The following is a 25,822-nucleotide window of genomic DNA, read 5'->3' on the forward strand; positions in this document are numbered from 1 at the left end:
TTGTGTCTTCTTCAATTTCTTTCATGAGTATTTTATAGCTTTCTGAGTATAGATCCTTTGCCTCTTTGGTTAGATTTATTCCTAGGTATCTTATGGTTTTGGGTGCAATTGTAAATGGGATTGACTCCTTGATTTGTCTCTCTTCTGTCTTGTTGTTGGTGTATAGGAATGCCACTGATTTCTGTGCACTGATTTTATAGCCTGCTACTTGACTGAATTCCTGTATGAGTTCTAGCAGTTTTGGGGTGGAGTCTTTTGGATTTTCCACATACAGTATCATATCATCTGCAAAGAGTGAGAGATTTCCCTTCCTCTTTGCCGATTTGGATGCCTTTGATTTCTTTTTGTTGTCTGATTGCTGTGGCTAGGACTTCTAATACTATGTTGAATAGCAGTGGTGAGAGTGGACATCCTGCCGCGTTCCTGACCTTAGGGGAAAAGCTCTCAGCTTTTCCCCATTGAGAATGATATTCGTTGTATGTTTTTCATAGATGGCCTTTATGATATTGAGGTATGTACCCTCTATCCCTAAACTCTGAAGAGTTTTGATCAAGAAAGGATGCTGTACTTTGTCAAATGCTTTTTCTGCATCTATTGAGAGGATCATGTGATTCTTGTTCTTTCTTTTGTTAATGTATTGTATCATGTTCATTGATTTGCGGATGTTGAACCAGCCTTGCAGCCCAGGGATAAATCCCACTTGGTCGTGGTGAATAATCCTTTTAATGTACTGTTGGATCCTATTGGCTAGTATTTTGGTGAGAATTTTTGCATCCATGTTCATCAAGGATATTGGTCTGTAATTCTCCTTTTTGATGGGCTCTTTGTCTGGTTTTGGGATCAAGGTAATGCTGGCCTCATAAAATGAATTTGGAAGTTTTCCTTCCATTTCTATTTTTTGGAACAGTTTCAGGAGAATAGGTATTAATTCTTCTTGAAATGTTTGGTAGAATTCCCCTGGGAAGCCATCTGGCCCTGGGCTTTTGTTTGTTGGGAGATTTTTGATGACTGCTTCAATTTCCTTAGTGGTTATAGGTCTGTTCAGGTTTTCTATTTCTTCCTGGTTCGATTTTGGTACTTGATACATCTCTAGGAATGCACTCATTTCTTCCAGGTTATCTAATTTGCTGGCATAGAGTTGCTCATAATATGTTCTTATAATTGTTTGTATTTCTTTGGTGTTGGTTGTGATCTCTCCTCTTTCATTCATGATTTTGTTGATTTGAGTTATTTCTCTTTTCTTTTGGATAAGTCTGGCCAGGGTTTATCAATCTTGTTAATTCTTTCAAAGAACCAGCTCCTAGTTTCGTTGATCTGTTCTACTGTTCTTTTGATTTCTATTTCATTGATTTCTGCTCTGATCTTTATGATTTCTCTTCTCCTGCTGGGTTTAGGTTTTATTTGCTGTTTTTTCTCTAGCTCCTCTGGGTGTAGGGTTAGGTTGTGTATTTGAGACCTTTCTTGTTTTTCAGAAAGGCTTGTATTGCTATATACTTTCCTCTTAAGACTGCCTTTGCTGCATCCCAAAGATTTTGAACAGTTGTGTTTTCATTTTCATTGGTTTCCATGAATTTTTTTAATTCTTCTTTAATTTCCTGGTTGACCCATTCATTCTTTAGTAGGATGCTCTTTAGCCTCCATGTATTTGAGTTCTTTCCAACTTTCCTCTTTTGATTGAGTTCTAGTTTCAAAGCATTGTGGTCTGAAAATATGCAGGGAATAATCCCAATCTTTTGGTACTGGTTGGGACCTGATTTGTGACCTAGGATGTGATCAATTCTGGAGAATATTCCATGGGCACTAGAGAAGAATGTGTATTCCGTTGCTTTGGGATGGAATGTTCTGAATATGTCTGTAAAGTCCATTTGGTTCAGTGTTTCATTTAAAGTCTTTATTTCCTTGTTGTTCTTTTCCTTTGATGATCTGTCCATTTCAGTTAGGGGGGTGTTAAAGTCCCCCACTACTATTGTATTGTTGTCAATGTGTTTCTTTGCTTTTGTTATTAATTGCCTTATATAATCACCTCCTCCCACGTTTGGGGCATAGATATTTACAATTGTTAGATCTTCTTGTTGGATAGACCCTTTAGGTAGGATATAGTGTCCTTCTCCATCTCTTATTACAGTCTTTGTTTTAAAATCTAATTTGTCTGACATAAGGATTGCCACCCCAGCTTCCTTTTGGTGTCCATTAGCATGGTAAATGGTTTTCCACCCCCTCACTTTCAATCTGGGGGTGTCTTTGGGTCTAAAATGAGTCTCTTGCAGACAGCATATGGATGGGTCTTGTTTTTTACTCCAATCTGATAGCCTGCGTCTTTTGATTGGGGCATTGAGCCCATTTACATTCAGGGTAACTATTGAAAGGTATGAATTTAGTGCCATTGTATTGCCTGTACGGTGACTGTTACTGTATATTGTCTGTGTTCCTTTCTGATCTATGCTGCTTTTAGGCTCTCTTTTTGCTTAGAGGACCTCTTTCAATATTTCTTGTAGGGCTGGTTTCATGTTTGCAAATTCCTTTAGTTTTTGTTTGTCCTGGAAGCTTTTTATCTCTCCTTCAATTTTCAATGATAGCCTAGCTGGATATAGTATTCTTGGCTGCATATTTTTCTCGTTTAGTGCTCTGAAGATCTCATGCCAGTCCTTTCTGGCCTGCCAGGTCTCTGTGGATAGGTCTGTTGCCAATCTAATGTTTCTACCATTGTAGGTTACATATCTCTTCTCCCGAGCTGCTTTCAGGATTTTCTCTTTGTCTCTGAGACTCGTAAGTTTTACTATTAGATGTTGGGGTGTTGACCTATTTTTATTGATTTTGAGAGGGGTCCTCTGTGCCTCCTGGATTTTGATGCCTGTTTCCTTCCCCACATTAGGGAATTTCTCTGCTATTATTTGCTCCAATATACCTTCTGCCCCTCTCTCTCTTTCTTCTTCTTCTGGGATCCCAATTATTCTAATGTTGTTTCGTCTTATCGTATCACTTCTCTCTCGAATTCTGCCTCGTGATCCTGTAGTTGTTTATCTCTCTTTTTCTCAGCCTCTTTATTTTCCATCATTTGGTCTTCTATATCGCTGATTCTCTCTTCTGCCTCATTTAACCTAGCAGTTAGTGCCCCCATTTTTTATTGCACCTCATTAATAGCCTTTTTGATTTCGATTTTGTTAGATTTTAGTTTTTATTTCTCCAGAAAGGGTTTCTGTAATAACTTCCATGCTTTTTTCAAGCCCAGCTAGTATCTTTAAAGTCATGATTTTGAACTCTAGGTCCGACATCGTACTATTGTCAGTATTGAGTAGGTCCCTGGCAGACGGTACTACCTCTTGCTCTTTTTGCTGAGGTGATTTTTTTCATCTTGTCATTTTGTCCAGAGGAGAACAGATGAATGAGGGAACAGAATGCTAACAGGTTAACAATGTCTCCAGCAAATATACTCTATACAAGTCAGAAAAGACCTGAAACCAGGGGACAAGAAAGGGAAAGAAAGAAGAGAGAAAAAAAAGGAAAAAGAAAAAGATAAAAACAAACAAAAACAGAACAAAACAAAAAAGAAAACAGAATATGATGAAATATGATCAGGCTAGTGCATAGATCAGTGCCACACACTAGCTTTTGGGCGTATTTTGGTCTGTTAGAAGAAAGTGCCTGCTAAAATTTTAAAGGAAGAAAGACTTATATATGTACAAAATAAGGGTTGATACAATGAAGGGATGGCAATGACTGTATGGATGAAAATTATAAAAGATTTTATAAAAGGAATTGATAGGATAAGAAGTTGTTTTTTTAAAAAGAAAGAAGAAGATTTAAAAAGAAAAAGAAAAAAGAAATAAAATAAAGGAGAGAATGTGATCAGGGAGGAGAATATAACAAAGCCATACACTAGTGATTTAGGGTATATTTTGATCTGTTAGAAGAAATTGTATTCAAAATTTCAAAGAGAGAACAACTTATATATATATGCCAAAAATAAGGGTAACTACTATGAAGGGATAAAAATATGACTCTAAAAATGAAAAATAAAAAAATGTTTTTTTAAAAAAGGGATTGATGGGCGCCTGGGTGGCTCAGTTGGTTAAGCGACTGCCTTCAGCTCAGGTCATGATCCTGGAGTCCCGGGATCGAGTCCCACATCGGGCTCCCTGCTCAGCAGGGAGTCTGCTTCTCCCTCTGACCCTCTTCCCTCTTGTGCTCTCTATCACTCATTCTCTCTCTCTCAAATAAATAAATAAAATCTTTAAAAAAAATAAAAAAAAATAAAGGGATTGATAAGATGTTGTTTGAAAAAGAGAAAAAGAAAAATTCATAAAAAACAGTTAAAAAATTAACTTTGAAAAACTAATGAATTATGGTAAAAAAGCCATGAATTCTATGTGCAGTATTCCCCTAGCGCTGGCGTTCTCCTGTTCTCCTTGATCGGTAAACTTGGTCTTGGCTTGCTGGCTGTTCGTGCTGATCTTCTGGGGGACGGGCCTTTTGCCGTGGTTCCCAAATGTCTTTGCCGGAGGCGGAATTGCCCCGTCCTTGTGAGTTTCTCTATTTTTTTTAAAGATTTATTTACTTATTTGAGATAGCGAGAATGAGAGAGAGAGAGTGCATGAGAGGGGGTAGTTCAGAGGGAGAAGCAGGCTCCTTGCTGAGCAGGGAGCCTGATGTGGGACTCGATCCTAGGGCTCCGGGACCATGACCTGAGCCAAAGGCAGTCGCTTAACCAACTGAGCCACCCAGGCGCCCATCAATTCTTCTTTATTTTAATGCCATTTCATTACTTTGCTACATTGTAATATAAGTGCTGGAGCATCTGGAAATGGAAGAGGTAACTGTTAGGCAGTGTGTGAGTGATCTTATTAGCTGGCCTCTACTGATTTCCAATGGTACAACATTCCCATACATTGCTAATGATAGTGTGTTCCGGGATTGCCCCAGTAGTTGGGGCTAAAGATTAAAATAACAATAGTAATGGCCTAAGGTTATTTTTATTCTTTATAATTTACATATACTAAAAATCATTGAGCTGTACATTTAAAATGGGTGAATCATATGGTATATGAATTATACCTCAATAAAGTTATTTTATGTAAGGAAAAAAAACAAGACTCTCAAAGCTGAAAAAAATCATTTAATATGTTGAAGCAGGGAGCCTGATATAGTGAAAATAGAACTAATGATAATTTCAGCAAACCCAAATTAATTTTTTCATATTAATTAACACTAATTAATATGAATATAATATTTCCAACATACATTGTCTTATTTGCTTCTCACAAAAACTCTTAATTCAAACAATCCTTATTTACATTATAAGAAAAAAAAAATCAAACCATAATATTGAAATCTCCAATTCATAAATCAGGAACTTGAGGCACAGATGGTTTATCTTTCTACTGAGCGATAGAGTTAGTACCTGATCTGACTGCTAATAAATTCCATAATTTTAAAAATTAATATTCCACTGAAGTTTCCTATGAAGAATAAACCTAATGGTCCATATACGGTTTACTCAGTGGTTAGAACATGGTAATAATGAAGATCCAGACTTAGTAATTCTTTGCAGTTCCTTTACTGCCTACTTCTCCCAGCCCTAGCATTGTTCTAAAGTCCTGACACTAGCCAGTCACAGTGAGGGTACTGACTGTATTCAGTCAACCCTACAACTAAGCAAATCTTGAAGATAAATGCTTTCCACTGTGTCAGTGTGCCAGTGTTTATTCTCTCCACATCCGTCATGCCATACATTCACCCAATCGTCAATTATCCACCCATCATTTAGTAGACAGTATGTACTAGGTAATATGAAAAAGATAGATATAAATAGCAATTATTATCATCTAGTGAACTGAGTATAATAGTATTATAACCAAAATGCTATAATAATACAAAGTAGGAAGCATCTAAGTGGGTATTCTGGAGGGCTTCCCATAGGAATAATGTTAGAAAGGTGTTCTCCTACGTCATAGCTATTAGGTCTTTAAATGCTCTATAAAATGTTTGTCAATACAACTTACATGAAAAAGAGGAACATAATTGGATTGGGTCTTCAGTGAGAAAAATAACAGAGCACTGATTCTTAACAGGTAGGAAAAATCACAGTGATGAATGACATCATGGAAAGCAAAGGAGTAATGGAGAGCAGATTCTCCAAAGATATGTGTGTCAATATCCATTCATCCATTCATCTATCCTTTCAGTGATCCTGAAAATATTCTTTGAGCACCTACTATGTGCCAGGTACTGCTCTTGATTCTGGCCTGTACACACCAACAAGACCAAGCAAGTCTCTGTCCTCTGGAAATGGAAAGAGGGAAAAAATAAATCTTATAATTTCCAGTAATACCTCTTAAGTCAAGATTAGGAGACACAAAGTGAAGCTTGTATGAATCTGGTTTCTCTCAGTGTCGGGCCTTGGGATAAGAGCACACTTATGAACAAAGAGCAAAAGAGGGCTGGAGGGGCTACAGCTCTGTGAGTCAAAGGAAGTATTAGCAAATGCTCTGCAGTGGGAGCAGGCCCAGATCTCATAAGGCCTCTGAGGGCTCCAGTAGGGAGTTTACAATTTTACATGTAGTGCGAAACCGGGAGGAGTTGGAGTAGAGAAATGATGATATTTAATTTTCCTTTTATGAAAGCTTCCTGCAACTGCCGTATGGAAAATAGACCATAAGGAGGCAAGCATCGGAGCAGAGACAATTAGGAAGTCGTGATGCTGATCTCCCCAGAGATTGGCACACTGGACCAGGCATGATATAGCACTTGCAGCAGCAACTGCTCAGCAGTGTCAGATTCTGAATATAACTGGAAAATTGAGCCAAGAGGACTTACTTAATGGGTTTAACTAACAGTTGAAAAGATGTACACTGACTGTAAGGCTGTCACAACTGGAAAACAATCTGTTCTTTCAGTGTAATTCCCTTATGCCTGAAATAGGTTGGTAACATTACTATGAAGTTCTTTTTTATGCCATCTTAATATGAAACATTATTTGAAAAAAGTATCAAAAATTACTGGAGATTATTGAATATTACAGAATGAAAGCAAAATCACCATGTACTCATTTGACCATAACTGTTTTAAGAAATAAAATGAACACTCCAGCAAGCTGAACTATTAAGCTCACAGAAAACAAATTATCTTACCACTCTAATATAAATCACTTCTTAAGGGACTCGCTTCATAGCATTAAGGAAATGTTGATTTCACAAGATTAGAGAGATGTATATTTTAGTTGGTTGGACTCAAATTATGTTGGTTTTAATAAGCCCTGATTATTTCACTTCAAAGTTATCTAATTTTACTGCAGCATGAACGTGGGCAGCCTCAACCATCAGTTACTTGTTAATATGGATTTTTCTGTCCCTGTCATTTTACAGAATACTAGCAAGAGAGAGGGTGGGTGATAATAGCAGGGCTTCTAGGACCGAGAGACAAGAGTATCGTCACATCAGGATTTCAAATTCATTGTTACATGGATAGGCACTTTCCAGAATAACTGTGTGTGAGTGTGTGTGTGTGTGTGTGTGTGTGTGTGTGTGTGTGTGTGTGTGACTGTGTCTGTCTGTCTGTCTGTGTGGCTGAGGGCACAAGGTAGAATGGTCCTCTGGCTCTGTGAGCTGTTCTATGAAAAGTAGAATTAGGGGCACCTGGGTAGCTCAGTCAGTTGAGTGTCTGACTCTTGATTTTGGCTCAAGTTGTGGGAACCAGGCCCGTGTTGGGCTCCCCAGTCAGCAGACAGTCTGGTTGAGGATTTCTCCCTCTCCCTCTGCTCCTCCCCCCTCTGAGTCTCTCTCTAAAATAAATAAATAAATCTTTAAAAAAAGAAAAGAATTAAAGGCTCACAGATGGCAATATAAAGAATGAAGGAAGAAAACCAAACAATGAAATTCTAAATCTCCCAACTTGATTAGCCTTCTTCAATCAATCATCTCCCAAATATATTTTACCATGCAATGTTACCCCCATCTTTTGCTGCTTGCAGCCTCATACTTATTAGTATTGCAGAGCCAGTATTCTATGGACATCACTAATCACCTTTCACCTCCATGGACTATATTTCTGCTGTGATGATTAAGGGAGAAGATGAAGGATTAAGGCTTCCTGGGTTAGAATCTCAATTTTCCCTAGGGGAGATGTATGGTATTTGGCAAATTATTTTATCTCTTGGCTATACCAGTTTCCTCAGGTATAAAAAGAGGCTAATAATAGTACCTAACCCAAAGAATTGTTATGAGAATTACTGAGGTAAGGCAGGCAGAGAGTTGTGTAATAAATGTTTGGTAAATTATTGTTATTCCACTCTGCCATAAAAAATACATTTTGGTGATAACAGAAACAGCTGGTTAGTGAAGATGTCTCTGAGCCTAGCAAAATTTGGGGTAAAAGATAAGCTTAATGAGTGAGTGAATAAAGCAATGAGCAAATATTTGTTGAATCTCTATAATGTGCTAGGAGTGTGATGGAGTTATGCCTCTCATTTAATTCAATAGTCTTGCTAAGTATGGATCATTAATTCCAATTAATAAATGAGATTACTGAGGTTCAGAGTGGTTAATAATATGCCACAGTCACACAGCTAGTAGATACAGGAATGATAATTTGACCAATGTCTGGCTGGGAAAACAGCATTTCATCCATAATATACTACAAATCCTGTTAGGCAATCTTAGTGGAAATGTCCAGCTCTGAATCAATAGAACCATGAATGTTCCTTCCTCCATAGCTATCATTTTGAACAATGAGGTATACTCATCTTCAATGAAACACTGACTACAGGCAGTTAACTCTGCCACAGCACTGATGTTCCTATGGGGCAGTTCAAAGTAGTACACTGTAAAAAAAAAAAAAAAAAAGGCAGGCGGGATCCTGGGTGGTCCAGTTGGTTGAGCATCTGAAGCATGATTTTGGATCAGGTCATGATTTCAGGGTCGTGAGACCAAGCCCCACATTGGGCTCCGTACTAAGTGTGGACTGTGCTTAAGATTCTCTCCCGCCCTCTCCTGCTGCCCCTCTCCCAACACTCATGCGTGTGTGCTCTTTCTCTTGAAAAAAAAAAAAGCCATTAATTAGATGTATCTGTCAGGTTCCAAAAATTGTATTAGAGCCTGTTAGTACTTGGAAATACTCATGTGTTAACCAACCCAATGCTAGAAGCTGGCAGTCTGCACTCTAAAAGCAAAATTAGAAAATGTAATTTCATTGAATTTAAAAGACAGCATGTATTGCTAAAACACACATGCTTTATTTAATTAAACTCTTGGTATATTTGACATCGTTTTGCTTGATATCTTCTCAAGGACGATAAAATCATATACATTTTAGATATGCAGCTGATTCTAAAGGAGTACTTTCCAGCCAGATGTTACACCAGGATGGATTCCTGGAACACTTGGTGATACTACATTCAGCCAGAGCTGCATTCTCACCTTCACTGTAAAGGCAAATACCTCATGTGTGCATGTTTACCCCTTCAGAAGCTGTGACGGTTCCCTAAATTGAATGAATGGTAGACTGGAATGCCGGAATGTGCTAAAATATTGACTATGAGGTTCAATGTCTGGAGAGATAGGAACACAGGTCAAGTGTGTCAGACGATTGGGACACACCGGAATGATGAGGAGAGAAACATTCATGGAGTTAGGACATCCAATTACACAAAGCATTTAAAGAAAATGTTAAGATTTGTGATGGCACTATCATGATTATTTTACTATCAAAAATAAGATGCATAGAATTGAATGGAAACGCTTGCATGACTAGAGTTATTGTTAGGTTATTAACTAGTATTAATTTGGGAGAATTATTAGTGAAATGTTCTTTGCAAACTCTATCACCTGTATGGAGATTGTGGACAAGGTTTTTGTTCTTGTTTTTGTCTTATCAGAAAATAACAATAGTAACCTCTTCCAGAATTAATTACTATGGGAAAGACCTTTGTACTCTGATTGAGTGTATTTGTTCTGATGAAATGTACTCTTTGATATTGATGTTGTATATGAAATGAACCTTCTGGTGGCTGTCTTCCTTTAATTAGGAAACTTAATAAGCCCACACTGTCTTTCTGTCACACACACAAAAGTGAGTATATAAGAAACAGGACTAATTTGCAGTAATTCAGAGTGCTATGATAAATAACACAGCTCATTGTTTAAAAAATTATGAAAAAGTACCTTAATAATGTCTTCAGAGAGAAATCAAGATACATGTTTTAGGCTAGAAATTCTTTTTTTTTTCCCTGAGATTTTATTTATTTATTTGTCAGAGAGAGAGAGAGAGAGAGCACAAGCAGGGGGAGCTGCAGGCAGAGAGAGAAACAGGTTCCCCGCTGAGCAAGGAGCCCAATGTGGGGCTCAATCCCAGGACCTTGGGATCATGACCTGAGCTGAAGGCAGACGCTTAACCTACTGAGGCACCCAGGCACCCCTAGGTTAGCAATTCTTAATTCTAGTTACATTTAATATTTACCTGGGGTACAGTTAAAAGTATGCATCCTGATTTCTTCCTCAGACCAAGTAAAATTGATTCTCGGGAGCTGGGACTCAGAGAGTTTTAAAAGTTGCCGGGTGACCTGAATGTGTAGGCAGAGTTGAGAATCACTGATGTAGGCGATGTGGCCAGGCCACCAATATGTTCACTGATGAAAACTCAGGGCTAACCCTCTGAAGGTTATAAATAAATTCCTCTGAGGTTGTAAAATAAGTGTTGTAATAGATTAACATTACTTTTGATAAATTCTGGCTTTATTTTCTTTCTACTCAGTTTATGAAAAAGAAAAGCCCCAGTTCAAAGGCATTGCTCATGCACAAGTCTGGCAAGCTACAGGTCTGAATGCAAATCTTGCTCAAATGAAGTAAATCTTGCATGATAATAGCAAAAGGCAAAAGGGAAGGTTAATTAAATTTATCTCTGCTTATAGGAAAAATAAATAAAAATTATACTGACTACCAACCGAGGGTCAGGATAGAATCTTTCAATATTATTGTTATTCCAAATACTGGGTGATTATCAACCAGTTTCAAGATTCAGTTTTGAAAACTCTCCATAGAATTGTGTGCTTTTTAGACTGAAATATGAGCAATTTTCTCTACTTACAAAAAATTCTGATGTAAAGTTTTTCTTTACATATTCTTATTATATAATATTTGTATATGTTGTTTAGAGAGAAAAAAAGAAAATCCAGACAAGAAGAAACCACAAATAATCGTACCATACGAAGATACACACTCTTAGCTAACATATTGGTATATTTCTTTCTACCTCTTTTCCAATACATTTTTAACTAAAATGAGGTGAGTTCTACATTTATATTTAAGCTGTTTTTCCCCACCCAGCAATATGCCACAAAATGTTCAATAGTACAATTACTAGAATATTCAATTTTCTTCCATTCTTAAGTCACCAAAGCTGTGAGGAAAAATATTTTTCATTTCTGATACTATTTTTTTTGCAATAGGTTTTTAGATGTAAAATTGTATACTGAGTCTCTAAAATAAGTTTTCTACAGGTTTCATCCTATGTATCTCATTGAAGAGTTGTGTATCATCAACTTGTTGGTAGAATAAAGAAACAAAGTTCAAGATGGCTGAATGCACTTTCAAGTACATTTGTTGTTCCTTGCTCTGAAGACTTCATTAACATGATAATAAATAACTTTCAAAAGCTATAGACCTACTGTAGTTTTCTAGAAGACAAAATTCTTATGTAAGAGTGTTAACTGACAGAGTAGTTTAGCTTAGATTTTGTGCAGGGCAGGAAGACAGTGAATCATTCTAGGGATGGCCGGACTCAAAAATGGCAGATAGACAAAGACAGGAGTGAGTCAGAGAAGAAAAGTGAAGGTCTGACAATAAAACACGCAAACACAAACTTTTTCTCTAAAGAAATTCAAAGTGCAAAAGCAGTAATGTGGGAATGAGCACTCTGGAGTATAGTCTTCAAGCTGACATTGTGTAGGTCACCTCAGTACTGGCTCCTTAGCCATTCACTCTGTAGGGAAATCTTTCCTTTCCTGAGACTTCTCCATGTACCCAGAACTCTAAGTCAGCCTTCCTGTTGTTTCATTCTTCAATGTAAACAGATGACCAAAGATCACCAGAAATTGTTGGAAATTCTATAGCCTAAAAGAGAATGACTAATTGAAGCAGGCTGGAAAATGGATTACTGGAACAACAGACTAAAACTTAAAAAGCAAGGGAAAACTTAAGACATTCACAAGTGTAATTAGAGGGATTAGAGATGTTATATTCATGAAATACAACAGGATGCTCTGAAAAAGTTACATTCTGAAAACAAAAAAGACTCTCGGAAATCAAATATACATGTATGATCTCACCCTGCCTCCAACACACACACACACACACACACACACACCCAGAAATGAAGTCATTTGGAAGAGAAGCACAGGAAATCTTCCAGAACGGAAGATCATCAAAACCATGAGATGAAAGAAAATGCACACACAGGCATGCACATACACCTAAACATAATGCTGTATATGTCTGTAACATAGAAAATAACGATAATAAAAATGCACAGAGAGAAGAAAAAAAAATCATTGACAAAGGAATAAGAATCAGACAGCAGTTGGGCTATTTTATCAGTAACAATGGATGCTAGGTGACAGTGAATCCAGTCTCCAGATTTCAAGGAAAATGATTTTTAATCTAGGACTTTATAACCAAGCAAATACAATGAAATGTAAAAGTGAACCGAAGTCATCTCAGACATACAATAACTTAGAAAGTTTGCATATCACATGAGCCTTCAGAGGTAGGTGCTTAAGGATATACTAAAAAAAAAAAAATGAGGTTGAAAACTAAGAAAGAGGAATATGTGGGCCAGTAGAAACTGGAATTAATCCAGTAATTTAATGAAAAGTCAGTGAACACCAAGAATTTCTTAAAGAAAAATGAGGTAAAGGATATAAAAATTAGATTCTGGAACATATGGGAATATTTAGAAGGTGAGATATTTTCTCCTCCCAATGAAAAAAAAATACAGATAATCTAGAAAAATAAAACTAACAAAAGTTTGTTGTATAAACACGGAAGTAAGTTTAGTGTGGCATGATTTTGAGTAATTGATGAAGGGCTGGAAAGGGGAATCATTTGACTTTGACTCAGGACTATTCAAGAGTGGCACAGAGATCATAACAGCTTGGAACTGCAGAAGAGGAACTGATCCTATAACTTCCAAAAGCATTATTTTCATAGTAGTACTACATTTGCCAAGTGGAGAATCAAGAGATACTGTTAAATGTGATAGAATGTGATATAAAGGTGTAAATATGCTATTTAAAGCTACAGATTTAATTGGCAGAGAGGTTTAAAATTTTAAATGGCAATATAACTATGAAAAATTGAAGGGTTATGCAAATAAGCTGAATCTTCATCTAACACCACAGGGTATCAACAGATACTGCTGAAATTTAATAAATCTAGAAATAGCAGTATTAATGTGCTTACTCATAGAGAACTGAAAGATATTTCCAAAAGCTTAACAGCAGAAAGTGTTAAAAACTTTTGGTTATGAGATTGTTGTTCATTAAAAATCTTCTTATATTACTTGAATTTCAAACTGTACATGAAATACCTTAATCAGTTTTTAAGCCGAGCATATTATACTCACCCATCAAATATTAAAGACCAAACATGTATTTTTTTCTTAAAAAATAATATTCTAGATTTGAAGAAGACAGCTTACCTTTGGAGAGGGATGTAAAGGAATAAGGAGATACTAGAAATTAACTTACCCAAGCAAAAGTCACTGAGGTCAGCAAAAGAACATTTGAGCACAGAGTCTTTTTTATCCTCCTCAGCGTTAGCTGGGGAAAAAAAAGACATTTATAGTTTTTGGAAATAAAAACATTAACATTTAGAAAAAATGACCATCGTGACTAAAATTTCACTCAGTAAGGGCAAGATACATCTCTATTATATTTTAATACCTTCATCCTCTTGAATAATTAGCCACTTTTCTTATTGGACATGGATGTAAGCTATTATTTATAATTGGTAGTGACTTCACAGTATTATTGAAAAGAAAATGTTGGTATTTTCAAGTTATCCAGAGTAAGAAACAACTCCAAGGAATCATAGAGGAATACATTCTCATAAGACAAAAAAGCAACTTAGAGAGGGATGGGAAAAGAGAAACACACCTCATCCACTGAATGACAGGGGGCCTGGTTGTATTTTGACTCTTGGCTTTTGTGAAAAGGAATTGTCTAAAAGCATAATGGTGTCTCAGATGGGCAGATGTATGTAGAAAGGTGCCCAGGGCAGCCACCATGTGCAAGTGTGGCATCTAGCTGGCCTTCCCTGTATTTCAGCCCTTCTGTTGTCTAAGGCTTCAGTGCCAACATTTGATTGCTAACACTTGTCCAACCACATCTTTGTGCAATCAAATCTTCACTGCTTTATTGAATATTACTTAAAGTGTTTGGTTTTTCTTTTTAAGAAACTGAGTTTAGTGTTGCTGACATATTCTCCTCAGTTACTGGTTATAGGTTCTCACCAGAAATTCAGGTAGGTGGTCTGTCTTCTCCTGCAAACAGAAAACACTAGGTCTAGGTTCCCATAGATTGGCTTCTTTCAAGGCAAGAGAGAAGTGAAAACACATGTGGCCAACAAATGGCCTTCTGTCTGACTGGTGTACTGTTCTCCTTTCTATGCCAGCCTTCCTGCTAATGAGCTCTATAAATACTAGTAAAATGGATGAAGGAAGGAAGGAAGCAATGTTCGAAAACACCTACTCTTTGCAAGTTGACAAAAAAAAAACCAGAATAGCTGCTCACCTGGCTCTGTTTTGTCTGCGGAGATTAAGGTTACAGAAGTGGGAGCCTGAGACTCACTCTCGGTGGACTGAAAGAGTGAGGCAGATTGGCTCAAGCTCTTTGAGTAGGCATAGCTCTGGGCAAGGCAAGGCAGGGATCTCCGGGATGGTTTCAGTGAAGTTTCCTTTGTTATCTCACTCTTGCTTATATTCATACCTGCAAATTCAAAATGGCGAGTTTTAGAAGTAATAAATAATCAGCAAAAGTCAACAAATAATTTTAATTCTTGTGATGGCTGTTTCAGGAAAGTACTCTTGAAAAGCACCACCTAGGGACTAGAACGAATTGAGTTAGTTTTGTTTATATTTTGTAAGGAAAAGTGAGAATTTTGTCAAATAGTCCAGAGGAATAAACAGCTTTTCTTCGAGTTGGCCTTCCATCATTTTTTTTCCCAAAGGAAAAACGTTTAATATAAAGATTCAAGATTCACATCATGATAAGATATAAAATTGAATGCCTTCTTGTGATAAAAGTACAACTTTTGCATTTTTTCCTATTTAACATATCCTGCCAACTTTTTTCCTGTGCTTTTGTCATATTTAAAAGCTTCTGAAAAAAAAAAACAACAAAAACAAGTGGCTAAGTTCATTTAGGAAGTTATGAGGACAATCATTTGGATTGTCTTTGGATAAATCTAACCATTTAGTTTTCCAAGTAGCAAAATAAATGAAACTTAATACATAAACATTCAAATTACTGTTTACTAAATGGAGCCCTCCTTTGTACTCTATTCTCCCTTAAACACACACATACTACATTTGATTTTCCAACAATCTTATAGAGCAGGCATTGTCATTTCTATTAGCTGTGGGGAACTGAGACTTAGAGAGCAAAAGTAGTATGACTTATGTCGCACAGATAAATAAGCAGTAAAGGGTTTATATTTCAAGCTAAAACCACCACATCAGGGTGCGCCTATAAATTAGTTTGAAACTCTTGAACACCATCTATTCACCCCCAAACTCACAGACATTGAACTGCAAAGAACATTTAGCAAAGTCCATACCAGTAGAGACTAAAACACAGAAGAAGCATAGCTCTAGGCACATCTGTTTCCACCAGCCTCTCTATTCACCTGCCCACATGCTGATTCTCTGTATTAATGTAAATTTCTAAGGGAGTGATTGAAAAGTGAAAGGGATAGTGCAAATGCATTAGTACATAGAACATTCAACTAAGAAAGCTTTTGCCTTGCAGTTACTCATCTTAATTTCAATTTTGAGACAGAGTAGAATCTGGGTCATAATAGGTGTGGGCAAAGGGTAAAGACCGAGAAAAGGTACATTTTCAGTAATTATTATATTTAGAATATAAACAAATTTAACTAAATTCCACCCAAATTGCTCAGGTCAGTAATTTTTTAGCTGCTCAATTTTATAGTCAGTTCGTAAATCAACTCAAAGTTTCTAAACAGCTCTTCAAATAAATGGATTCAAGTAAAGACAAGCAGAGGTACCAATGTGTACTGCCCATTGGGACAAATGGGAATCCTGAAAAAGAAATAACAAAGCAATTTTTGAAAAACGTTCTACAGAAATAAGACATGGTTGAAAAGATGAAATTCAGATAAACGTAGGAGTGGGGCTTTTATACTTTGGTTTTATAAAACTATGTATTTATTTTCATATTAAATCTCAGTGTGTAAATAGAATGTGAACTAGAAAGGGATGCAGGGAAGCACTATGAATTGACTGGAATCATAACACCCAGTCTCTTAGCTTTCTGGGACCTGGTAATGACAAGAGAAGAAAATACTTTCTTGAAGAGGAATTCCCCAAGGTCTACAGAAAGCAGACTGAAATCCTACAAAAATATCAGACAATTCCCCTTAATGACCAACTAGTGTTTTCTACATTACATCCAAGAAATAACATAGGGCAAATCTGTCCTAGTAAGTTTCTATACCTATTAATCTTTTGTAATGTGATCTGATACATTCTTTTAAGAAACACCAATATAGGTTATTAAATGATCAGCTTTCTGTTTCTGGGCCCCGGTGGAGAAGAGCCTTTTACTCTAGCAGAACATAGGAGTAAAGGAATAAATATTTGGGGGGTGGAGTCGGGGAGAGGGAAGTCGCATAGAGAGAAGACCATGAGAGTTGATGACAAAGATGTTGACTGAGAGAGAAATGCCCTTTGGCCCCAGAGAAAATGGCCTTAAAGGGAACTTTATAATAATACTATTCATCTTAATCCCCTGACCCCAGCATGTAGCTTCAAAAAGGAGCTACTTCTACATTTCCCTTTCTTACAATATTCAAACATGAGTGAAAGTTTCAAACGTTCTTTGGGTGAAAGAGGACTATTGAATCGGTAGATATTATTTCATAAACCAATATGGGGTGAGACTAACTTAATGATGCTCACCAATGCTGTCAGTGTTTCCTGTCATTTGATTCATTCTGGTATTCACCTAGTCATTCAACAGATATTAACTAGGCCTGTGCTCTCTGAAGGCACTCTGTGGACACAGTGGTAAGTAAGGTAAGGTAGACAGTAATTCCTGGCCTCAAGGGACTTCTATTTTAGTTGAGACTCAGACACTGACCAAACAAAAATAAATAAGTATATACATGCAAATTGTCTGAAATGCTACGAAAATAGAGGTACTGCTATATAATGGAACTTCCTCGAAGAAGTGATCGGGGCATTTTCTGTGAAGAAGTGACATATTAGGCCAAAAAAAAAAAAAAAATAAATGAAGAAGCACCTACTATATAGAAAGGTGCTTATGTATGTTTGTGTTGATGGTAATGTGTGTGCATGTGTGTTTATGGGAAGTGCTTTTAAGGAAAGATAATAACATGTATAAAAGTCATGAGGTAGGAAGACTGCAATGTATTTACAGAACTGAAAACAAATCTGTGGCCTAGTAAGACAAAGAGGCATAAAGGAACTCCTGCTACAGTCTAGGTGGGGGATAAAAATTAGTTACTGTTCTTCGAGGCATTGTTTTATTTATATATGCATTTATTTGCCCTTTATTTTTCACAGATTTATCTGTCTTATGTTCTTTCCTTGAATAATTGTGTTTGCCAAAATTCATAGCATAGTTTTAAAAAACGCCCACCCCACATGGGAATGAAACTGGGAAAGGTTAAGATATTTACTTTCTCAAGTTCATAGATCTAGCAACTGGCAGAACTGAATGTTAAAGTTACAGCTACTGGATTCCAAAGCCCATGATCTTTTCAGAATGCTTTAACCCCATGAACCCCAATCCTACATGGTTCATTACCATGGTTTCACTTGGTATAAATACCACACACATTTTCAGCAGAGAGCTCTGAATGTAGAAACCACAGAATTAAGGCAAACCTCAGAGCCTATAATTCTATATCCACAATCTTAACAAACTGTGGAATATAATTTGGTGAAAAATGAACATGTGCTGCCTGGTACATATCAAAAGGAAATGTCTATGCACCTTATCTATCAAACTATATTTCTTGTGCTCATCTATAAAAGAATAGATATGAATAATATATAATCTGCTGTGAGTTAACAATGTACGTAACTGAGTTATACAACAAAAGTATCAATTTTTATTTTTAAGACTGATTGTTATTCATCAGTTTATCACTTATGTAATAATTTCAAACAATTCTTGAGTTCTTTTTCTGGGCCAGGCCTTGACTCAGTGTTGAGTATAACATAATGCTCACTCACAGGCGAAAGAGAAACATAAAAACAGATTTTATGCTAAAAAACAATATGAAATGTACACAGCACATTATAAAACCACAAGAGAAACTCCTAACCCAGGTGGCAATGCCAGTGAAGTCTTGTCTATGAAGGTAATCTGAGTGGATTCTTTCTGGCATATTCCTATTCCTATTTCTCTTTATAATTTTTGGGTTCAACACATTTTCTTCAAAGGATTATGCATATAAGGTAGAAAACTCTCCATACAAAACATAACTGCTTCAAATATTTGTCAAATGCAACACTTAAAGAAAACTGGGGAAAAAATTTTGACAATGAACAAATGTCCTTCCCACAGCTCTGCATTTTCTTCCTATGCATCTTCAGTGTAGTGCTCTCTCATTTCCTGAAGTACTGAATGCTTCCAAAGCTATTATACAGATCATCTTTGCTGGACACCTATATAATTTAAGCAGAAAGTCTGATGTCCTAACGTTCTAAAGAGTACAAAGTTTCTTTTCAAAGTTCCACATTAAATGTGTCACATTCTGCTTGGCATAACTAACAGTATCTGTTCTTGGGTGCCTGGGTGGCTCAGTTGGTTAAGTAGCTGCCTTCGGCTCAGGTCATGATTCTGGAGTCCCTGGATCGAGTCCCGCATCGGGCTCCCTGCTCGGCAGGGAGTCTGCTTCTCCCTCTGACCCTCCCCCCTCTCATGTGCTCTCTCTCTCTCTCTCATTCTCTCTCTCTCAAATAAATAAATAAAATCTTTAAAAAAAAAAAAACAGAAACACAGTATCTGTTCTTTGCATGGCATGATTAACATCAGCTACCCCCACAGTATATTCAGAATTTATTTCTTCAATGTTCCAAAGTTCCATTTCTTTCCTTGTTGGCTTTACCTATTACCCTTGACTGATACTTGATAACTATTCCTTTAAAGCTAATAACTAGAAAAGAGACCATAGTAACATGTCAATTTTGGTAAGCATATGCAGCTCATGAGTTCAAGGGTAAATCTATAAACTGCAGAAAGTGTGTCATTTCCTATATTTAGAACAGATTTTTCTCAAGCAACAATTACTACTTCCAATTGTTCTAAGAGCGCTTCCTAAATGCTGACATATTTAAAGTGATCTAATGAAATGACAATTTCACTTGTATATACACAAAGGTACAAGAGGTGGAATTACAAATAAGGTATCTTCTAGAAATGCATTCACAAAAGACATCTGACACCAAAGGAGAAAAAGTTGCCATTTAGATACCATTTAAACTCAATGGGCTTTGAGTTGATACAGAGTTTTAATTGGATAAACAGATACTTAGGAAATTTCAGAGAGGAAATTGGAGAGTAAAGAAAAAAATGGTTGATTTTCTTTCTTTTTAAAGATTGATTGATTGATTTTAGAGAGAGAGTGAGAGAGAGAGGGAGTATGTGGAGGGGCAGAGGAAGAGAATCTCAAGCAGACTCCCTGCACAGAGCCCAATGCGGGGCTCCATATCATGACCCATGAGATCACAACCTGAGCTAAAACCAAGAGTTGATGCTTAACCTACTGAGCCACCGAGGTGCCCCAAAATGGTTGATTTTCTTAGGCAAAATACAGATTTTTCAAAAGATCTATTCTTTCAGTAAAATTTCTCTTCAAGAAAACTAACTCATCCTAAGGACTCATGTGAAGAAAAAATATATTTTTATAGAACAAACTCTGAAAATTTTACCAAGTAAATTGTTAGAAGAATTTTTGGAAGATTTGTAGCAAAATAATATGATACTATGACCTAAATGATTTTACATTATGTCCATAAGAAGTTTGGTCCATAGAAAATGTAGTTGTCTGACTCTTGTTATAACCTCAAGATGAATTTTGTGGTTTAGTAGAACTTCATACCTCTCTCAGAAATATTTTAGAATCGATGGTCCAAGAAAAGGTAGTGTCTCAGGATGCCATTTGATTTTATAAAATCCAAGCACACCTTCCTATAATAGTAGATATAAACAAAGCATATTTATCTAAATAATAAGCATTGGGGGGAAAAAGCATAAATGCACACAGAATTTTCTTATCTTCCTTACCAAAATCAGTGTAGCTCTGTTTTCTTCAAAGGAACATTTCTGATTTGTTGCTAGAGTGTGCACTTTTTGGCAGAGGTTATTGCTAGTGATAAAAGCACCATTTACTGATTGCCTACAAAGTGCCAGGAGCATCCTATATTTTATCAGTAATTCTCATACTAGTCCTGTTATGACTTTTCATCCCCACTTTACATGTGAAAATCCTGAGATGCAAAGGGTGTCAGTAATTTGTCTCCAGTCCCCCATGTAGGAAGTGCTGGAGCTTAAAACAAACCAGGTCCATCTGACTTCAAGGCCTCTGCTCTTTGCAATAAAACATGTAACTCCTTTGTGTACTCAGAAACTTCTTTTACAATAAAATGTTCTTCACTCATTTTTCAGTTTTACTCTCACTTGGAACAAGGACAAGTATGTCTCTTGTATCAGAGTCTTCATAGAATAGGGATGGCTAACTCAGAGTAATTGAAGCAAATTTAATAATTTTTTTTTTTTTAATTTACAAAGGGGTGGGTGGAACTAAGAGAAACCAATAAACATTGATGAAGCTCCTTACAACTAACAAGGGCCAGAAACTTTATCACCGTGGGCCTGCAGAGCAGGGAGAGGGAGTAGACATAAGAACCTGGAGACAATTATAGCAGGAGAGGGACTCTGACAGAATGTATATGCTGACCTAGCAGAATGCAGCCACTGTAAATCCACAGGAGGGCCTGGAGGGAGCCCGGGAAATAAAATACCCCAACCTCTCGTGGTTTGTCAGCTTCTAATCTGTTGCTGATACTTCCCAACTGATCAAATCTAAATAGTAGCTAGAGGTCGTGCAAGCTCTTTGTTGTCGTAGTCCGTAGGTATCTGCTTCCTGGGGAGTAAGATGAGGTGAAAAATGGTGCAGGATGGATCTGGAGAGATGAATGAAGATTATCCACTACCCACATACAGATGTAGGAGGGGCTTTCAACGTAACCTTCAGGGACAGAAAGCAACATTATGCACTTTTACCATTAGAGAAAAATTTTCAGGGGATTTTTGGGTCATAAATTATAAGTATTCTAAAATGTTTATAAGTAACCATGGAAAAGGCAACTATTGATTTTATTGTATTCTGACCGGCTTGCCATGTGCAAGACTCTGCAGGAGACAAAAGTAAGCAATATACACACAGTCTTTAAACAAGAGTGATAAGTAAAATAAAAATTTATCTCATTCAATTAAAATATCTTAATAAGAAAGATGAATAAGAAAAGCTCTCTAATAAGTCTAATGCAAGACAGAATACTGTAAGAAAGTCACAGAGTTATGAAGGATTTTATAAATTGATGAAATACACTTCAAAAGTCCTGAAGGTGAAATGAGAGCCTTCGTTTTTATCTTTTTCTGTGTGTACTCTTGTCTAGAGTCTAATTTCCAAGGCACACAGCCCACCACAAATAGGTTCATTTTCTTTGCTGTATGTCCTCTTACTTTGGGGCGCCTGGGTGGCTCAGTTGTTTGAGGATCTGACTCTTGACTTTGGCTCAGGTAATGATCTCAGGGCCGTAAGACTGAGCCCTGTGTGGGGCTCCACACTGGGCATGGAGCTTGCTTTGGGTTCTCCCTCCCCCTCCCCTCTGTGCCCCATCCTACTCATGCTCTCTCTCTCTCTAAAACAAGAACAACAAAACATACTTTGCTTTAATAGAATTTCATGTTTGCATTTATGTATTTATGAGGTTACTATTTAACATACAGTCTCTCTAGCTGCCTGGTGAGTTCCATGAGGGCAAGGACCATGTCTGCCTTGTTCACAGACACGGCTGCAGCACATAGCCCTGGGTCTGCATATATAATATGCAAACAGGCATTTACAAAAAGAAATACTGAAATAAGGCCCTAGTAATTAATGAGTTTACCAATGAATATCTTCATGTGACAAGTATTCATTCTCAGAGATGCTACATATTCTTTCTAGACAATGGGATACAGCAGTGAACAGTGAACAATAAAACTCCCTACTCTGGTAAAGATTAAAATGTCAAGGGGACATCAAGAGACATCTACTTTCCATGAAACAGGGTTCTGAAACTTTAATGCTCATACAACCGCTAACCTATAATACTTTTTGAAATACAAATGAGATTGTTCTTTAAATTAAATGTTTATATGGTAGTGTCATAAATATGAACATTATCCTTATAAAAACAATGATCTACCTGTTAGTGGAGCTATTCCAAATCCCACTCTTCCCCCTCAGGGGCTATTCATTTCCTTGCTTCCCCTTTTAGGACTCAAACAGATTTTCGCAGCAATTGAAGCTGAGAGTAATAGAGATTCCTGGTATTTGTGAAATATGCTATGATGCAAAGGGCTTTCTTTAGAATGCACAGGAGGAAAAAATAAAAAAAGAAGTACAAGACAAATCTGTAGCTAAGTGTTCCCCCATCATTTTGTGTGTGTGTGTAAAGAGGTAAACGGAACTCCTGATCTTCCTTGCCTGCCTTATGGAAGGCGATGCCAAATGAAAACAAATCTTGGGTTGGCATTAGGATATAAAATTTGAAGTTTTATATTACTTCTGACAAGCTGCCAAGTTATAATATTTACACTTCTGCCAACAATACAGGCTCTTCCACACTGAAGAACTCAGAGATGGGATCTGGGTTTTGGCCCAAGTGCATGGACCCAGTAAGAAAACCGGGATTATACCCCCTCCTTGAAGTGGGGAAGATCTGAAGACTCCCACTACATCTCACAGGTCTATGATGGCATTTTGAAGGACTAAACATCTGATCCAATCTGTTCCAACCACACACTGTCATTGGTGAAACCAGTAACTCAACTAGAAGCAACTGATGTGTAGACTCTGAACCCAAACACAAGAATGACTAGTCTAACCAGCACAGCATCAGGACACAACCTGTTCTATATTTTTAGCCTGCCGTGAACATTTGTAACCACAGAACTTCCCACTGCTTCCACCTGCTTCTGTTGTTTTTACTGGTGGGTTTCACCATACTGTGCCAAAGGTTGGCAATTCCCACATCTTCTTTTGAACATAGTTTGATATTTTTATAATTGAAAGCTGATTTCAAAAGCTTAAGAATGGGGCGCCTGGGTGGCTCAGTTGGTTGAGCGACTGCCTTCGGCTCAGGTCATGACCCTGGAGTCCCGGGATCGAGTCCCGCATCGGGCTCCCTGCTCGGCGGGGAGTCTGCTTCTCCCTCTGACCCTCCCCCCTCTCATGCTCTCTCTCTCACTCTCATTCTCTCTCTCAAATAAATAAATAAAATCTTATAAAAAAAGCTTAAGAATGGGAAAATGTAGCTTATACTAGAAAAGAAAACAGAAAAGTAGTATTGATTCTGGATATTTTTTCAGTGAGTTTAGGATGAGAAAATTTTAGCTATTAGTATTATGTTTTCCATTTTAAAAGATAAAGGATAAATAATAAGGGCAGTATATATTACTGTTACCATTAATTATTATGTTTAATTATGTTTGCTAATAATTTACCACCAATTATGTACAACCTACTCTTCTCAGTAATATACATTTTACAGAAAATCAGAATTTAGGTTTTAATTTAATATCATCTTTCAATTTTTAAAAATCATATGATCCTTTCTTTTTACCTCTATTTTTTGCTCTTTCCAGAGAGCCACATAAATAGAATCATACACTATATAACTTCTAAGATTAGGTTCTTTCACTTAGCAGAATGCACGTGAGAATCATCCATTTTTATAAGTATCAAAAATTTGTTCTTTTAAATACTAAGTAGTAACTTCAGTTTGAGGATGTCCTACAATTTGATTATCTATTCATCCATAGAAGGACATTTAGGTTGTGTGCGGTTTTTGTGATTATGAATAATGCTACTATAAACATTCATACGAAGGTTTTGAGCTCTCATAAATGCACAGAAGTGTGCTTACTGGGTTGAATGATGAGTGTATATTTAATAGTGACAGAAACTGTCAAATTTTTTCAGAAGTGGCTGTACCACCAACAGTGTATGAGAGAGTTCCTGTTGCAGTGCATAATCATCAACAGGATTTTGGTTGTTATTAAACATTCCAATAGGTTTGTAATGATAACTCATCATGGTTTTAGTTTGAATTTCCCTAATGACTAATGTTATTGAGCATCCCTACCTGTGCTTTTTGTCTTCCATATATATTTTTTGCTGAAGTCTGTTCAGATATTTTGTCCATTTTTTTATTGCATTTTTGTCTTATTATTAAGTTTTGAGAGTCTTTTATATATTCTGGATATAAATCCTTCACTTGATATGTGATATGCTAGTATTTTATCTCAGTCTGTGGTTCCTTTTTTTCTTTTAAAGATTTTATTTATTTATTTGAGAGAGAGAATGAGAGAGAGAGAGAGAGAGAACATGAGGGGGGGGTCAGAGGGAGAAGCAGACTCCCCGCTGAGCAGGGAGCCTGATGCGGGACTCGATCCCGGGACTCCAGGATCATGACCTGAGCTGAAAGCACTTGCTTAACCAACTGAGCCACCCAGGCACCCTGTGGTTCCTTTTTTTGTTTTGTTTTGTTTTGTTTCCTAATAGTGTCCTTTGCAGAGCAAAGTTTTTATTTGCGATGAAGTAAAATTTTATGAATCCTGTTTTTGGTGCTATATCTGAAAAATCATTGCCTAACCCCACGTTATGAACATTTTATTGTAGGCTTTTATACTTTTATATTTGACATGTAGGTCCATAATATATTTTAAGTTAATTTTTTATATATAGTGTGAGGTATAAAACAACAATCATTTTTGGCATATGGCTGGCTAGTAGTCAACTATTCCTTAAAAGACTGTCCATTCTCCATTCAATTGTCTTTGTAACTTTATCAAAAATCAATTGTCCATACTTATTAGGTTGCTTTCTGGGTTTTCTATTCCGTTCTTTTGATTATGTGTTTATCCTTTCACCTATACCACATTGTCTTGACTACTCTAGCTTTATAGCATAGCTTAAAAACAGGCAGTGCTGGTCCTCCAACTTTGATCCTTTTTTAAATTGCTTTGGTTATTAAGAGTTATTTTTACCTTACTTTATACACTTTAGAGTCAGCTTATTTATAATTGATAATTGGGTTATCTATAATTGTTGTGATATTATAATTGAGATTGAATTAAATCTCTATATCACTTTGGGGAGAATTAACATCTTAACTATATCAAGTTTTCCAGTCCATGAACCCAGTATGATGATTTCTTAAGGTTTTTTTCTTTGATTTCATCATATTTTTATAGTTTTCTCCATACAAATCCTGCACATATTTTGTTAGA

At 36.7% G+C, this 25,822-nt stretch overlaps 1 protein-coding gene across 2 annotated transcripts in view; it reads right to left on the reverse strand.

The window, feature by feature from the left end:
- Nucleotides 1–25,822, reverse strand: part of ANO3 (anoctamin 3) — a 440,613-nt gene that overhangs the window by 186,430 nt on the left and 228,361 nt on the right. For both annotated transcript variants that reach the window (XM_025879336.2, XM_073904837.1), the window contains 2 exons: nucleotides 14,780–14,974; nucleotides 13,736–13,807 (listed from right to left, as the gene is read on the reverse strand). In XM_025879336.2, coding sequence (XP_025735121.1) covers nucleotides 13,736–13,807; nucleotides 14,780–14,974 — 267 coding nt within the window. The remainder of the gene's footprint in view (nucleotides 1–13,735; nucleotides 13,808–14,779; nucleotides 14,975–25,822) is intronic.

This window comes from Callorhinus ursinus, unplaced genomic scaffold (assembly GCF_003265705.2).
Source record: "Callorhinus ursinus isolate GAN/ISIS: 27379988/994484 unplaced genomic scaffold, GSC_fseal_2.0 scaffold21, whole genome shotgun sequence".
Lineage (NCBI taxonomy): Eukaryota > Metazoa > Chordata > Mammalia > Carnivora > Otariidae > Callorhinus > Callorhinus ursinus.